General features: G+C 42.6%; 1 protein-coding gene across 6 annotated transcripts in view; it reads right to left on the bottom strand.

Annotated features, from left to right (window-relative positions):
* Window positions 1-494: 494 nt before the first annotated feature.
* The window catches only part of LCOR (ligand dependent nuclear receptor corepressor), a 160930-nt gene continuing 144448 nt past the window's right edge, over window positions 495-16976 (bottom strand). For all 6 annotated transcript variants that reach the window (XM_007963714.3, XM_073019222.1, XM_007963715.3 and 3 more), the window contains one exon: window positions 495-15602. In XM_007963714.3, the coding sequence (XP_007961905.2) occupies window positions 11264-15602 (4339 nt within the window). In that variant the 3' untranslated portion in view covers window positions 495-11263. The remainder of the gene's footprint in view (window positions 15603-16976) is intronic.

The following is a 16976-nucleotide window of genomic DNA, read 5'->3' as shown; positions in this document are numbered from 1 at the left end:
GATGGCACAGTCAGAGGAGCTTCTTGTGGGTCCTTACGCTGACCCACTTCAAGCAGAGTTGAAAGAATACAATGAAAAAACTCATGAGGCTAGCAAATGGAAGGACTTTTTCTGCCATACTCCAACAAAGGCGTTGAGAGCTGGGCAGCCCTGGCCTGTGGCCTGCACACTTCCCAGTGGCTAGCCTGAGGTCAGGAGCTTGCCCTTCATTGCTCCCTGTCCCTCAGGATGAAATGCTGACACCTTTCCAACCCTGCCATGGGAATCTCAAGGATTGATTCCTCCACTGTCTTTTCTTTTCCCTGAAGTTAGGCAGAACTCACAAAATGATGTATTCCTGACATTAGCACACAAGGCTTCTCTAAGCCCTGACACTTGGTGGAAGTATTGCTTTGTGGTTCCTTCTGGCAACTCATCAATTGTGCCTTAGGCTGCAAGTTGAATGACCGGCTCCAAGGCATTCTATGCCCTCTTCAGTGACTACACAGACACACTTGAATATCAAAGAAGTTTAATACGCTGCCATAAAATAAGCGCCTTGGAAAAGCTCATGGAATAGATGTCAATGTTAGAGAAACCCCTCCCACACATCCTCTAGCTCCACACCCCTTCCCTCAAAACCAAACAAGAGAATCGGAAACAACACAGGAAATCCTTCCAAGCTTGGATTTCAGTGAGGGCCCCTCTACCAATAACAAGAACACGGTTTCCTACATGGCCTGATAGGAAAGCAAAACACAGAAGCACAAGAAGTCTACAAGATTTCAATATTTAAGAGACTTGGTACATATTCAAAGTTAAAATAACTCCAACTTTTATAGCTATACATATTGTTTTAAAGCAACTTAATATATTTTTAAATTTTATATATACACTCTCAAAGGTTCTTCAGGTGAGGTATGTAAACATTGTCTAATGAAAAATTTCAATGTTTCAAACCAACAAATTCACAGCATACATTGAATTTTCATCCATTAAAGACACAGTATATTCCTACACTCACTAACATAGTAGAAATCCAGGCCCAAGAGATACACACTGATCTTCTGGGTTGCCACTTGCAGAATTTCTCATTTCACTGCTCTGGAAAGACACTGTCACACAGGCCGGGAGCACACGCTTGGTACCAGGACGGTGCTAGGCCCTCTGGAGGCCCTGTCCTTGGGCAGCTGGATCACTGGCTAAGACTCACAAGACAGCAAAAAGAGCACAACTGAACAACTACGAGATCGACCTCGGCAATGACAACACTGGGAGGAATCAGAAAGACCTTTAAAGGAACGGTAGAGATTCATTTTAGAGCTCCCTGAATCCACAGCTGGATCAGCAGCCCCTGCCCTAAACTCATTCAGAAGGGTTGCGGCCTAATAAGAATAAAAATCCAACGTGGCACCTGAGCTTCAGTTAAATTGCATGGGCCTCCTATGGCCCCCTGGCCCCTCAAAGGCATTCACGCTAGCCTCAATTAGGGCCCTGGGCTGTGCTTTTCATACAGGTTGGGGATGAATTTCTTAGTATTATAATGCATACGGGGAAATAATGCCATGAGTTTACAAAGATGACCAATGCTTGCACACAGTATTGGCCAATGACCTTGGAGGAGCTCAATTTTGAAAACTACTTGTTCCCTGAGGGTAAACAGCAGGCTTCTATTGAGATTAAATGAGGCTAATAAGGGGATTTTTCATACAAGGTAATAAGACTTGGGGAGCCTCAGGCCAGAATTCTATTGTACCCCCACATAACCTACAATGCCCCATTCCCCCCACCCCCTACCACCACAAGAAGTAGTCACCTCCCCAATGATACAATACAGGTCAATTTCTTTCCTCTTGCTTGCCTTCAGGATCAGCAAGGGAAAGTTTTATCCTAATGCACCCACTTCAATCTAAAAAAACACTAGTGAAAAATTCCAAACACCATCATAAATACAAAAGAGAAGACATATTCCAAAAGCCTAAAAAACTACATTACTTCTATTAATGGTTATCTGGGTGTGGGGTATTTATTTTCACAAAGTTTAGGACGGTCAAAAAGAGAGGCTGCTTAACAGCTTTAGAAATCTGCTGAACTGGACACGCTGGGAAAAATGGAGGAGTGACTGCCCTCTTTATACTGACCTATATGGTGTAATCCCAGACACGAAGGCAGCTTTAGACATTTCAAGCCCAGGCACAGAAGATGCTTATATGAAATGGGCTAGCTTTTAACGGTAGGTCAAATATAGCCAAAGGACATTGAACTGGCCACTTAAATTTCTATTGTAACAAGTCTTACATTTACTCTATAGCCAAATGAGCTTTGCCTCAACTAGATTCTGGAAACCCTACAAATTCATGAAAAATTGCAAATTTTTCAATCTACACACCCAGTTTTGATGTGTCTGGTGCTGGCAGATTTCCCATCCATTGCTAGAGTTCTATGACATGAAGGAGCGTGCAGACAAACAGAAGCAAAAATTCAAGTACAGCAACCTCTCTGGCAAAGGCAAGAGGTCTTAGCAAGAGCTGTTCTACCCCCACCCTATCCTCTGAGACAAGGGCCAATGTGGGCCCCAGAATAAATGTTATTACCTAGGATCTTATTGCTTATGGGCAACACATCAGAAAGAACACCTGGAAATCTGCTCTGCAGATCTGGGTACTGACCACTGACCAGTTTATCATACACCTGTGTGTGTGTATATATATATATAAAATATAACCAGATGAGAAGAGGGGGCAGTTAAAGCTTAGATTTGATGTAACATTACAGATCAAATGCCCCAAACAGCTCTCAACCTGCTGGTTTTTGTTCTTTCTCCATGTGTGAACTGTGTTATGAAAGGAAGTCCACTGCTCAAAATATATTCTATAATACTACGATGCAAACCAACATCACTCAAAACATGAATTTGTATACAGCACAGGTAATAAATATTTTTAGAAAACTATTTACAACATTACTTCTTGTGAACATTTAGACGAGAGCAAAATTTATTTCTTCCTGCAAAGTTAAAAAAGTTCTGACTGTCTAGTTCAGTGCTAAATTCCCTGGCACCTAGTTTCTCATTCACATTTCATCTTAAAATCAGATTTGCTTACAAAGTCTCTTAAAAAAAACATTCTCCAGCACTACCGTTCAAGTGTCTGCCTCATTCGTTTAGAAAAGACAAAGGGAGGCCGTAAGAAAATATGCAAATTATGGTTCAAATGGACGACAAAACCCCTGCGTGCCTAGTCCCAAAGCTCCCTGCTGTCCTGGAGTTGAAATTCTCAGTCCAGCCAGCCCTGCACAATGAGGATCATGACTTACATGGAGGTGCCCAAGGACAGGGCACAGGGAAGAGGAACATGATCATAAAGCACTGGTTCCATCCCATCTAGGGGTGCTCTGAATTGTAGGACAGGACTCCTGAGAAGTAAAGCTGACCACATCTTAGAACAGACGGTATCATTCTGTAACCAATGGTTACAGTGGGGCTGGCCCACATCTGCACAGATGCACACTGAGACAGGCAGGGGAGGAGGAGGAAGAGAAGAGCCAGGTGCTCACAAGCATAGTCAAGGTGCAGAAGATAACATGCTTATCTCCCATGATTAATGAGAGTGTGAACAGTGTCTTTCACCAACACGAGAGAGGAACTAGAAATACACCTTAATGCTTTCTCTAGGCAACCAGTGGTTTCTCCATATCTCACAGGCATGGGTTTGGGTTTCCTTGGGGCTACAACTAAGGCTCATTTTCCTGTACAGGCTGGTAAGTGTACAGCTGAATGTATCAACTGTGCATGCAAGAAGTAGATGCGTGGGGCACGCCCAATGCCATGCTGGCACAGCCATACCCACGATGGGAGTCCCACTTTGTTGTGGGATGGAGTGACAGTGGGGAGATGCGCTTCTGTTGCATCTGCCCAAATACAGTGAAGGTTTCAAGGCCACACCTTTCTGCTTTCACTGTTGTTTGGGGACTCAATGGTTGAGCATGGTAGCTGGGGAGGATGGGTGGCTAGAAAGAACACTTTTTGGAAAGCCCTTTTGACAGTTAATTTTCTTGTTAAAATAAATACTTTCTATAGAAGCATTTGAACAGGAAAATATCACTATTTACACAGTGAAATAAATTCCACAGTGGTGTGTATAAATATTATATATATGTATTTGAAACCAGTTACTAACACAGTCTCCGAGAACTATTTAGAATGCAGAAACCACACGAGTGACATCAATAACCTTAAGCTATAGTGGCTCTAAAAATAATCCCTACCTGTGGTATAAATATACAAAATTATGCAAATCTTGTTTGTATAGTCTCTTTCCCAAAAATTAGCTCCCAAATACTGCAGCTTTAGCTACAAGACAACTATGAGGTGCAGATCATAGAAAACTGGGGTAAAAAAAAGTTGATAAATTGAATAGCATTTAAACCCAACAACTAAATACTAGAGGAAAAACAGAGTTTTGAGATAAAAATGCTTCTAATGTGACAAATTTGTGTTCAGGGCTGCACTGGGCAAGTGGGGGACTGTCCCAAAGAATATGCCTCCTGGAAGGGAGCTGGCGGCATAAGCAGAGGCAGGAGGAGGAAGGGCAAGGTGCCAAGGATGGCTCCTCAGAACCAGCAGGTGGCTCAGGTTGGACTGGAGAGCCCTGAACTTGTCTGTCTAAAGCTGCCGGTGTCTTGACAAGATGCCACAGACATGCTGGTGGTTTTAAGAGAATGTGTGGTCTGCACTCGAAAGTCAAACAGGCAAACACCAGGCATTTATGTTCATATATCACGACCAGAGCTTGGAGAGTGAGAAACCTTCAAGTATATGATACAAAAAAGAAATGAAGCGTTCTAGGGGTAAAACTAACACATCGCATACTTTCAGGGAGAGGCACTGTTCTTGGCTTTAAGTTCATGAGTAACTTGTTTGTGCTGAACTGCTGTTAATGGAATGTCTACCACAGTCAAGTTCACTCTGATTCATAAAAACGAAGACTGTACTTTTAAAGGCTGCATTTTTAGTTTTAACTATATACCCTAATAGATATGATCACATGCCCACAATTTATTAACAAGTAGACAACTGGCAAAGGGGGATAATTTTTCTTAATGCAAAAGCATTATTCAGGAATAATCTGTAACAGCAGCTGTGTACTGAGATGCACAGGCAAGCTACTCTAAAATCTAAAAGAATTGCTGGACTGTATGAAAAAATGCTGGACTATATGAAAAAAAAAAAGTTCTGCCTGTCTACACAATTTGATCTTTAATGACAAGGATCAGTAGAGCTTTTATACAAGAGTCAGGAAGTAAATATTTTAGGCTATGTGGGCCACATATAGTTGTTTTTTTTTTTTTTACATAACCCTTTAAAAAAGGGTAAAAAATCCATTTGTCCAACCCCTGGCATATTGTAATACCGTGAGTACCTGATTTTTTTTAAACGGACAGTCTATGCTTTCATGAGGCATGCATACTGAGCAGCCCGTGTGGGATGGCCCCAGCTAGGGGAGAAAGGATGTGTGTCTGTGCTCACCCGGCAGCATAACCACACAACTGCCCCTCTGAACAACGGAGCAAAGGACATCTCCTGAGCACTGAGCATCAAGCACTGAGGCTCTGGGAAAAGGAAGATCAGACAGAGAGGAGGTAAGTGGAAGGAACTGACCAGCCTCGGTTCAATCCCAAGGCAAAAGCCTGAGCAAGGACACACTCCACAAAGTGCTCAGGGTGGTTCCCCGGGCCCCAGGACAGCATGACACGGCACAGCACAGCAAAGCCCTGAGAGCTCTGAGTTTCTGCCCGAGTCTGATTATCTATAAAGGAAAGAGGCTGGGTCTTCAAGTCTTCCAATCCATCCATTGTAGAATACAGGACTCTGTTCTGAGGTTTCAAAGGATGAATTATATTGAAGGCTGCCTCAAAAGACTTCCCAGTCTGGGCAACACAGCGAGACCTCATCTCTGCTAAAACTGGAAAAAAAAAAAAAATGAGTTGGGTGTGGTGGCATGCACCTGTAGTCCCAGCTACTCAGGAGGCTGAGGTGTGAAAATCTCTTTGAGCCTGGGAGATGAAGGCTGCAGTGGGCATCATAAAAATGAAGATGACTATACTTTTAAAAAATTACACTTTTAAACTACATACCCTAATAGATAAGACCATATGCCCATTGCACTCCAACCTGGGGTGACAGACTGAGACCCTGTCTGCGGGGGGGAAAAAAGGCCCTTCCACAATTCTGCTCATTTTAAATACAATAATCTTTTTATTTTTCCCCTGAAAAGGATTTGAGAGCAAGCATGGGGAAGAGCACTTACTGCTAGGATATGAAGACTGCCTTACACAGATTGATTTTATACTTAAAAAAAATTCCAGTATTTCAGTGGATATCAAGTCATAGTAAGACATCAAAGTAATACTAAGAATTCAAAATGATAATTGTCTGTTTCAAAACAACCAAAACAATCAGTGATTTGGGGCCACTGACAAAAATTTTTCACTGACAAGACATTGAATCACATTAAAAAAAAAAAACAGCAAAGAAACTTATACTTGTGTTGGTGCAGTGGCTCACACTTGTAATCCTTTGGGAGGCTGAGGTGGGAGCACTGCTTGAGGCCAGGAGTTTGAGATCAGCCTGGGCAACACAGCGTAACCTCGTCTCTATTAAAAAAAAAAAAAAAAAGAGGATATAGCCCCTTATCCTTGAGTTTTTGGAGAAGGAGGAAGACTTTAATAGTTTTTCAGTCCTACTCTGGTTATAACTCCAATTTTTTAAATCATTATTAAAGCACTTCAAAAGCCTCTATGTTTTATTTGTTGGCTTACCTTTAATAAAATTATTTTGAAAGCATGTGACTGAGAAGGTATCAGTGCCAACACATTTTTATTTTCCTAAAAGCTGAACAAAATATATAAGAATAAACAATGCTTGGGTTTGTGATCAGACTTTGTTTCTACTCTGTGAAAAAACGTTTTCCACATCTAAATGTGACATTCAGAGGACTAAAAGTCCAACTAAAGTAGTCTCAACTAATTTTACCAGAAACAAAATCTTGGTTTACTTTAATAAAGAAGAAATAAAGCCAGAGTCAGTTCTGTGTGAGTGAAATGAGAGGCCCCGGCCACATAATTTTAGAACTCTGAATCCCTATTTGCTAATGGGTTCTGACTCCATAGGGTAAGGTGGCCTCATTTTGGCTACTGTGATGGGTTTTTTTAAAGAAAGATGGAATGCTACGGTTGCTCAAGTTTAAGGGGACAGTAGTGCATATCGATATAACATGTCTTCTTTGTAGCAAGATAACTACAGAGGAGTAAAAGAAAACAAAATTGAGACAAGGAAAACAGGAAGTAAAGAGGAACAGAGAGAAAAGGGCAGAATAGAGAAGGAAAATCAAGAATATTTGTTCCTGAAAAGGATGACTTTCTCAAGCAGGGTCAGTGATGTTTTCTGAAGGTCCAGATAGTATCTTAGGCTGTAAGGGCCACACAGGTCTCTGCTGCAGCTACTCAACTCTGCTCTTGCAGTGTGAAAGCAGCCGCAGGCAGTACATAAGAAAATGGGTGTGGCTATATTCCAAACACATTTTATTTACACAAACAAGTGACCAGACCAGTTTGCAGACCCTTGACAGATCATCTGGAATCCGAAAGGCAGCCCGCACAGAACCTGCCGATAGTAACACTACAGCATCTCCAGCTTGTATCACACAGCAAGCTATATTTTCCTATTTGACTCTTAGGTCCACTAATCAACAGGAATGCTGCCCATAAATGTGAATGACAGCTCCCACCCTCACCACCGAACCCATTACAAAGCAGGAAAAGAGGTCAAACCTCAATTCAAAGTAACTATCTTGAAGTGATGCCTTCTACTGATGACCTATCTTAACAGTGAGAAATTCACCTGCATAGTATGTGATGCATAGAAGATCCCATTAGAAAGCACCACGTATGTAAAGGGATGACTAAGGGCGCCTCTTCTACCCATGCAATTTTAGGAACAATACAGCAGGAGACTCACAGCCTAAGATTATTGTTTTAGATAAGGCTGCATAGAAGTCTTTAACAAGGAATCCAAGGGGCTAGCGACTGGTGACTTACAGACATTAACAGCATTCCTATGAAGGAAGCCTCAGGTGCAGAACAAAGGTTCGCAACCTTCCTGCTGTGCTGCAAGATTGTTACCTGTCTGAGGAAGTGCTGGGGTGAGGCTCAGAACCCCAAGTGAGGGAGTGGTCTCCTGCGTGTCCATCTATAGCAGGGAGTCTCATGGGATAGAAGATGGGTATCCTAAAGAGGGGCCTCCTCTAGGGGAGCTACGGCAGCTTCAGGGATTGCTTCCCAGGCATCTTCCAGCTTCTCCAGAAACTCAGAGAATACCAGTGTCCTTTGGTCATCAACTTCAGCCCCAAGACTGGGACTGTCATTTCACCAAGTGTACACCCAAGAGCAGAATTTCCTTTCTGATTTGGAATCGGAATGTGAGATGGACTGCTTTTGCATTTGGTGGTAAGCCATTCTTGAAGATGGCTCTGGGAAGAAGGTTTCTGCAAGGGAGGGAAAACAATAACAGACTTGAGTCAATCCCACGCCTGAGCCTGGAGGTGTCTGGGAAGCTGCTTTGCCAGTACCTGCTGTAGCTATCAAAGGGCCTTTCAGGATTGGCCCTCAGGTTTTGCTGTTTTCTTTCCTCTATTAACAAAATTAACTGAATCAGCAAAAGTGAGATTCAACAAATATAAACATTCTAAACTTTTAAGTGTCATAATTATGTAGACTCTCGGTCTATTTAAATGTCCTTATTTTAAAGTATAAGTTGATTTTAAAGATGATCCATTGCATTGTTAGGGATATAAAATACATACAAACACATTAACACCTTTTCTCACACACAGCCTAGAATGGGAAAGAAGGCTATTATCTTTAAGTGAGTTTTTAAAAATGAAAAAGAACTTAGAAAACGAATGGAATGAATTACAAACTTGGAACTGGAAAAGTTCCACCCACTCACTACCTTACACCTCTCCCTAACCGAATCCAAGCACCTTACAAGGTAGTCTGTATGCAGCCAAGGGGGCACCTCTTCTGTACAGGAATCAGCATGCCTGACATTGGCAAACATCAGCTATTTATGTCACCACAAAAACAATATCCAGTGACAACTATATGAAAAGATATTTTTAAAACCTTAAAACCATTTAAGATTAAATGAACCTATTCAAAACACATTAATGCCTCTGTGCAACTTAATGCTGAGAAAGAGTTGCCAACATACACACTCAGCAGTTTCATTAATATAGGCAGCTCTTGAATGGCCCAAGTCAAAGATACCAGAAAAAAAAAAAAAAAGACTCATCAGACAGAGAAGATATGAAAAACAGTCAGGGCTTCATAAGATAGTAAGCTTCTCTAGCTATGAAATTCAACACAATTCTAAATTTCTCACCAATCAAATACTTTTCTCCAGTTTTATCCAATCATCAGAAGTTTCCATGATATACAGCAAACCTTTACCAGAATGGGTAGAAGGCCTGTATTATCATGATTTTCAGGAAAAAGTCCACCTGGGCTTATCTAAAGAGATCTGAAACAATTTAAATGGAAAATTTTTAAACAAAAAGGACAGGGCAGCAGCTGTCCACACAAGCCGATTTTGGTGACAGAACAGGTTAAGGAAGCTGGATGAGGCTTCAACAACCAAGCCTTTTTTTGCAGAGTGGCCCAATGGAAAAGTCAAGTACATGCTGCGTTGTAATCATGGAGCAAAGTCATAGGCACTAGGTTGAAGCCAATGCGCCAATCTCAGGCTTCACCTGGGAAAGGCAAACAAAGTCATTAAAATATGGTGGTTCTCACTTCTGAGACACGGAACAGAGCCTGACATGACATGGCAGGAGGGATACTACAAGCATTTAACTACTAGGATGGTGTTAATCAATCAGAATGAATATCTACTCCAACAAGTACATTCACATTGGAGCATACAGCTAAACATCAGCTCTGGGTGTAGGGGGTGTGTGGGCTCCCCACAGATGTTGGAGTTGCTTCCTCTAACTGCAAGGCTGCTCTAACCTTTACATAATTCTGCGCTGTTTTAGATCTGAGTCTGGTACCAAAGTGGTACTGGGGCTGCTCACAGAGACACTGGGCTACTTTTAAACCACCTGTCCTTTGCTAATTACTCAACTCAGGGACACCCAAGCACATTGCATGGGGAAGAAAGAATTTTACCGTAAAATTGGGATTGGGAGACATGTGTGGCTGATAACCACATGCAAATGCACCCAAACACACACGGACATATACATTCTTAAACCTTTCTATTACTGGAAATAATAAGTTTGGCTTTCTTTGAATATGGAAGTACTCTCGGTAAGAAAGAAAATAAGAAGAGTCATTTTCATCCTAATCATCAAATCACAGCTGTAAGATGAAAAAAAAAAAAAAAATCCTAGACTTTTCCCTCCCAAAGTAGGATGGAAGCCTTGCAGGAGTGCTAGCAAGACCAGAAATGAAGAAGATGGTGAGAATTAGCAATACAGTTTGGGGATGCAAATGATGTTTTAGAGGTTATAAACAAAATTAACACTTGTGACATATCTCTTGTCCCATGGGCACAAAATTTAGAATACATGCTCACAAATGACAAAACATCAAAGGTGAGAGGAGGGACCAACAATGAACATGATCTTTTTAAAAAGGGGGTAACAGAAATAGTAATCTTTTATAATTATAAATCCTCTGCATACCATAAAAATGATTTGGTTTAGCTTTCAAACATCATCTAAACAAACAAGACAGAGAGGGAAGTTCACTGCTGGGGTTTGCAAAGAGGGGCATCTGTTCGTGGGCAGATGCTGCAGGGTGGCTGCTGAAAAGCTCCTTTTATGTGCATGATGGTGGTCTTCTCGGCTACAGTACAAGTGCTTGTGCATCAAGTATAAAATACAAGCCTTTAATCACATAGATCAGCTTTTTAGCTTTTGTAAATTTAAAAACAAAAAGGATAAATAAGGCACTGTACTTTTAAAAACGAAAACTGCTTGGTTCCAAGTTTAAAACCCAAGGAACAACCAGAATATAATATATAACTTCCCTTAACCTCAGAGAAGGACTCTGCAAGTTCCCTTCTCCATGTGAGATGCATTTTCGGACATCTCAAATTATGGTGTTCTCCATTAACTGTAAATTTGAAAGGCTTGATAAGCTTATAAAAGCAGATTTAGTTAATGCAAAATAAAAGGTTACTTCTATAGAACAGTTTTACTCTTGGCTACCATCTTTCCAATCACTTTGCATCCAGCCGCCTCCGTTTGCCATGTGAAGAGTCCAGCTTTGCCTTCAGCTTTCGCTTTCTCTGAGCTGCACTGCTCTCTGGGGTTTTCGTTGAGGGTCTGGCCCGAGTCTTTCCACTACTCTGCTTCCTATTCGTGGCTTTCTGAGGCCTTGAAGAAGATTCACTGGCCCCCTTCTGTTTTGCAGGTTTCGTCAGTGTTTCCGAGGCAATAGACTGGGAAGGCCTTTTGTTTGTATTCTCTTTTTCTTTCCTGGAGGGAGGGCAGCTCTTCCCAGCGGACTTTTTAGGGATCTTCACTTTATTCTCTTTCAAAGACGTCTTTTTGGGGGGTTGGCTGCTTCTGTCTCTTGCAGCTGGCCTCTTGGCAGCAGGGGTTTTGGTGACTCCATCGGCATGCTTTTCTTTGCTGGCTTTCACCACAGGCCCCTTGTTCTTACCATCTGGAGGGCTGCTGCCTTCTGTTCTCTTGCGTTTACTCTGAACTTCTGCTTTAGGCAAGATTTCAGACACCTGCTTCCCTTTCCGTCCCTTCATTCCTTCAGTACTCTTGGGCTTAACAGGAAACCCATCTACATCCACTTGCAGGGCAAGCTTGGGGGACATCAGAGGATTGATGCATACGCTCTTACGACTTGGCTTACTTTCCACAGCCAGACCATCTGGGCATTCCATTTTCTCATTCTTGATCAAACGTTGCTGGGCTCTGAGCTTTCCTCGAATATTGGAATATTTTCTAAGAATCCGGGTACTGGCTGGAGTGGGCAGGTTTGCTGGAGGATGGCTGTTTTTATCTTCCTTGACTTCCTCTATGCTGTCTTCAGAATTAGGGCTGGGGCTGACATCACTGCCATCCTCTGGCTCCACTTGATCAGGATTCTCCCGAAATTTAGCCCAGAGCTTCTGCGTTTTCCAATTATTCCTAGCAGGGGTAGCTCCAGGAAATTTCTTCAAGTGCTTTTTCAAGCGCTCAGCCTGTAGTGAACTGGGATATAGGCTGGAAGGAGAGTATTTCTGAAGAGGATGCTTGACAGGGGGAACGTCTCCTGGAAGGCGAGTATTAAGCTTCTTCACAATGACTAGAGACCGGGTTTCAGTTGTCTCTAAGAACCATTTACAAACATTAGATAATTTAAAGTTTGTCATAAAGAGCATCTGAACAGGAGAAAACTTCTGACCCTCCAATGAACCCCTACATTTCCGTGACCTTTTCTTGCTTTTCCAAATCTCTTTCAGTTTATCTGATTTGTTCCTTGCTCTTGGTGTTGGCTGTCCTTCTTTCTCCAACTGGATCCAGCCCTTCTGAACTTTCATGTACTGGGCATTGAAGTTGGCAATGAGCTCTTGGTTCTCCTCCTCAGCACACCATTCCATAAACTTTGGCTGTTCATCTACCACGGTGTCAACATCATCCTCATCTAGGGGGTCTCCACTCTCTGAAGCTCCATTTTCCTTTGGCATTGTGGGGCTTACTTGTGCGGCTTCTTTCTCTGAAGTCACTTTTGAAGCATCCAAGGAGCCCAGAGAATGAGTGTGTCTTAGGTTGTAGGTTGAAGAGGTCAATCTTTTAGGCCTTGGCACCGATTTTGGTGGCCTAGCAGCATCACCACTTCCACTACTTGACAACCCAAGAGAGCTGCATGGGGCATCACTGTCATCATCTTTCTGCTGGGTGTTTTCGTTGTCTACCTCATTTACAGCCTTCTCCACATGCTGTGTGGGAATATGCCCTGGCTCTTCTTTTGCCTGTTCTGGGTCCCTCTTACAAGGAATACTTTCTGAGGGGATATGAGCACTCTTCTCATCCATTTTAGACTGAACATAGATTTCCAATCTCTCTCCAGGCAGTGGCTGTCCAGCTGTGGTTATGGGGTCTCTGCTGGGGAAAATCTCTCCTCCTAACTCCTTGACTTCTTTGACCAGCATGCTTTTCAAAGTCTGCCTGGTGATGATCCCCCCTCCTTCGCCCTCATGCTCGGCATCTTTCTCAGGGGAGTGTTCACTGACACTTGGCTTTTCTGTGTCCTCCAGAGCTTCCGTGTGGAAACTTTCAGGTGGAAGGCCCTCAGGTGTTGTCCCACCAGGGTGCCCTTCTTTTTTTGAACGTTTTGCACTAGGATTTTTAGGAACTTTGATTTCAAGACAAGCTGAGGAAGAATTTGAACTTTGATTTCTTAGGCATCTGTCAGCAGAGGAAGAATCCAAAAGTTGACTTCTTAGGCACCTATCAGAGGCCTCAGGAAATTTTTTACCTTTTTTCTTCTTGTCTAAATTCTCTTCGAGTGAGTCAATGCTTGGATCACACGTGTCTTTTTCTGACAGGCATTTTACATCATCATCCTCTCCCTCTAATTTTCCTGTACCACCTGCTACCTCACTTTCCTCAGTTCCACTGGGGTTTTCATCAGTAAAAGTCCTGCTTTCCTTCAAGAGTGGGTTGACATCTAGCTCCTGGGTGTCTCCAGACTCAACCTCGGCACTGATGCTTTGGTCGTCCTCAGCCTTTCCCAGACTCATGGGGGGCTCCAAGTCCACTGGGGAACTCTGATTTTCTGAGCACTGAGGACTTTCTTCTCTACTGACTGTTTCAGGAGGAGAATGAGGCCTAGAAATGACATCTTCACTGCCTCCCCCAGAAAAGCTTTCAGTGGAGGGAAGCAGGTGACAGTCCTGGGGTACACTCATCTCCTCCGTATCCAACAGTGCAAGTGGTGGTTGGTCGTGTTCAGAAGGCATCCCACTTGCTGTGGGAGCTGAGACTGTGGGGCCACCTTCTGGCAGGTCCTCTTCAGGAAGGTGAGCGGGGAGAGGCCACCCCAGGCTGGAGGCTGTCATTTCCTCTGACCTGGGGGAGCTGCTCAGACTCGGCTTCATCTTTGTGGGGCAAACCTCAGGCTCTTGAGGTTCTTTTGCAGGTGAAACGTCTCCACCTCCTTCCTCGTGAGAGGTTATTTCCTTGCTAGGTTCTTCAGGGTTGTCTTCTCTGGGAAGCTGCACATCTACTGTATGTCTAGGTGCTGAAATTGTAAGGGTCTGCTTAGGAGTGAAAACTGCCTCTGATGCCAATGCTGAGCAGCTTGCTTTTTCCTGGGAGTGTAAATTTCTGGCCAGTGTACGAACAGTTGGCAGTTCACAACAGTCACCATTGAAAAAGTATCCCCGAGTACTCTTTCTGGCTGTTTTCCGAGAAGATAATATTGATTTTTGATTCTCAAAGTGGCATTCTGTTATTGGTTGACTGATATAAACAACATCACACTGGTTATCATAATCATTTATCCTCAGCCCTGATGCCCTTTTACTTTTCCGAGCTGTCTTAATAGAGGTTGATATCATCTTGGTTCTTGAGTGTCCATTTGCTGCTTTGTGTACAGTTGGCATAGGGCCAGGGCCTAACCAACCATCTTTGGAATGATCAAATTGGCCCTTATCACTGGGATGTAAATGGTAACCCACCTTATTTCTTCCCAGCGAGTGAAGATGGTTCTCTTGCTTTGGCCTCGCATCTTGTTCATTTGCCTCTAAGTCCTGGCGCATAGGTGTTTTTGGACACTGTAAAGTATTCTCTTTGTCAGCAGTTCTAGATGAGTTCCCCATAAACCCTGAGTCCCAAGCCTCTTCTGATAAAGCCCTGAACGAATTTCTTTGAGGAATAATACAGGTATTGCCCTCCTCACTATTCTCAGCTGCCATTTTTACGGTAATTAGACTTTCTACTAAAGCTGAACTCTGCATATGGTCTTTACCATCCTCACATATGTTCACATTTGTGTCTTGCTCCTGTCCAGTGGTTTGCCCCTCCAAGTTTTTAGGGATGTGGTGGAAGTTCACTGAGGAAGAATTAGATGCAGTGAGGTATCCCGGAGTGAAACTATCCACTGAACTGCTATTAATAGAATTCGGTTTAGTGGTTGGAAGTTCAGAGGAATCTTTCTGGACAACAGTCAAGGCATTCTCTCTTCCATCTACAGGGTTTATCTCAGGAGGAGGCTCCTTCGGGGTCTGTTCCGTCAAGTGTAAAGGGCTGTGAGAGTCTGACGAGTCTACAAACAAATCTACAGAAGCAGAAGACTTCATATCAAGACACAGAGCATCTTTTTCTTTATGTTTGGTGCTGAGCTGGGCACAGCCAGCATTGCAAGTGGATACATCCATTGCTCCAGAACCAGAAGGCTGCAGGTCCTCAGTGCCTGGTTGAGATTCAGTGTACAGGTCGTTCAGAACACGAATGAATTGCTTTTGATGATGAGTACACAGTTTGACCATAAACTTCTCCAGTGGGGACTTCGACTGATTGTTAGAATCTACTGCTTTTGCCTCTGTTGAGTTCTCCCTAGACAGAGAAAGAGAAAGAAGGAATTAGTATGGTCATTTACCAAAGAACCATTTTTACATTATAAAATTCACCCAATGTTATTCATTTCATTATTTATTTAATTTTTTGTAGATACAAGATCTCGCTATGTTGGCCAGGCTGATCTTGAACTCTTGACCTAAAGAGATCCTCCTGCCTCAGCCTCCCAAAGTGCTGGGATTACAGGTGTGAGCCACCGTGCTTGGCTATCTGTATTATAAAAAGAGTGGGTACTTTGGCCAAAACTGCTTCTAAGTCTGCTCATATACTTTTGATTCAATAAATATGAATTATTTACCTAATTATAAGGTCAGCCTGTTATAGTCTCAAATTTTCATGCTTTAAAAGTACTTTAAAAGTAATCTTCATAGTTTAAAAAGTAATCCCTCAAAAATCATTTTTATTTTAAAGAGAAGAAATGCCGCAAATACTTTTTTTTTTCAAAAAACTAAAATTTTGACCACACTATTAACTCTAGTTGGTCAACATATACTTTATTTTAGGTCTGGGTATTGCTGTTAAATAATCATTGGTTTATAAGTTCACAACACTGACAAGAACTGAGGTGCACTACAGTACAAATCTTGGTTTAGAAGTACTTACAGAACTTACAGTTTTTTTTTTTTATTTTTTTTATTTTTTATGGAGACAGAGTCTTGCTCTGTGGCCCAGGCTGGAAGGCAGTAGTGCGATCTTAGCACACTGCAACCTCTGCCTCCTGGGTTCAAGCAATTCTCCTACCTCAGCCTCCCAAGTAGCTGGGACTACAGGCACACGCTGCCACGCCCGGCTAATTTTTTTGTATTTTAATAGAGACAGGGTTTCACCATGTGGCCCAGACTGGTCTCGAACTCCTGAGCTCAGGCAATCTGCCCGCCTCGACTTCCCAAAGTGCTAGGATTACAGGCATGAGCCACCGCACTCGGCCGAGAACTTACAGTTTTAACATAGTTTCTCGGCATGGACCAATTGGTCATGCTAATGCGGGAATCCTTCTACCCTTTCCTAGGAGCATAAAGGAATAGAAATCAATAACTTCACATACTTTAAAAGGTGAGATGACAAACAAGTCCCAATTCACAGTCTCTTAAGTGAGGAGATAGCTATGAAGCCACACTAAACTGTACAGTAAACTGTACTTTACTTGAGTAAAGTCCCAATTCACAGTCTCTTAAGTGAGGAGATAGCTGTGAAGCCACACTAAACTGTACAGGCCTGTCACTGCAAGTAGTATTGTATCTTTACTCAAGGTCCACTTGCTACATTCTCTAAGACCTTCAATACACCTTTTACAATCATCCACAAGAAATCATTCTAACCCAGGACAAATCTTTAGAGCTTAGTGCAGACAGT

Source organism: Chlorocebus sabaeus, chromosome 9 (genome assembly GCF_047675955.1).
Source record: "Chlorocebus sabaeus isolate Y175 chromosome 9, mChlSab1.0.hap1, whole genome shotgun sequence".
NCBI lineage: Eukaryota > Metazoa > Chordata > Mammalia > Primates > Cercopithecidae > Chlorocebus > Chlorocebus sabaeus.
The sequence above is the reverse complement of the archived record's forward strand: the minus strand, read 5'-3'. Positions and strand labels throughout refer to the sequence as shown.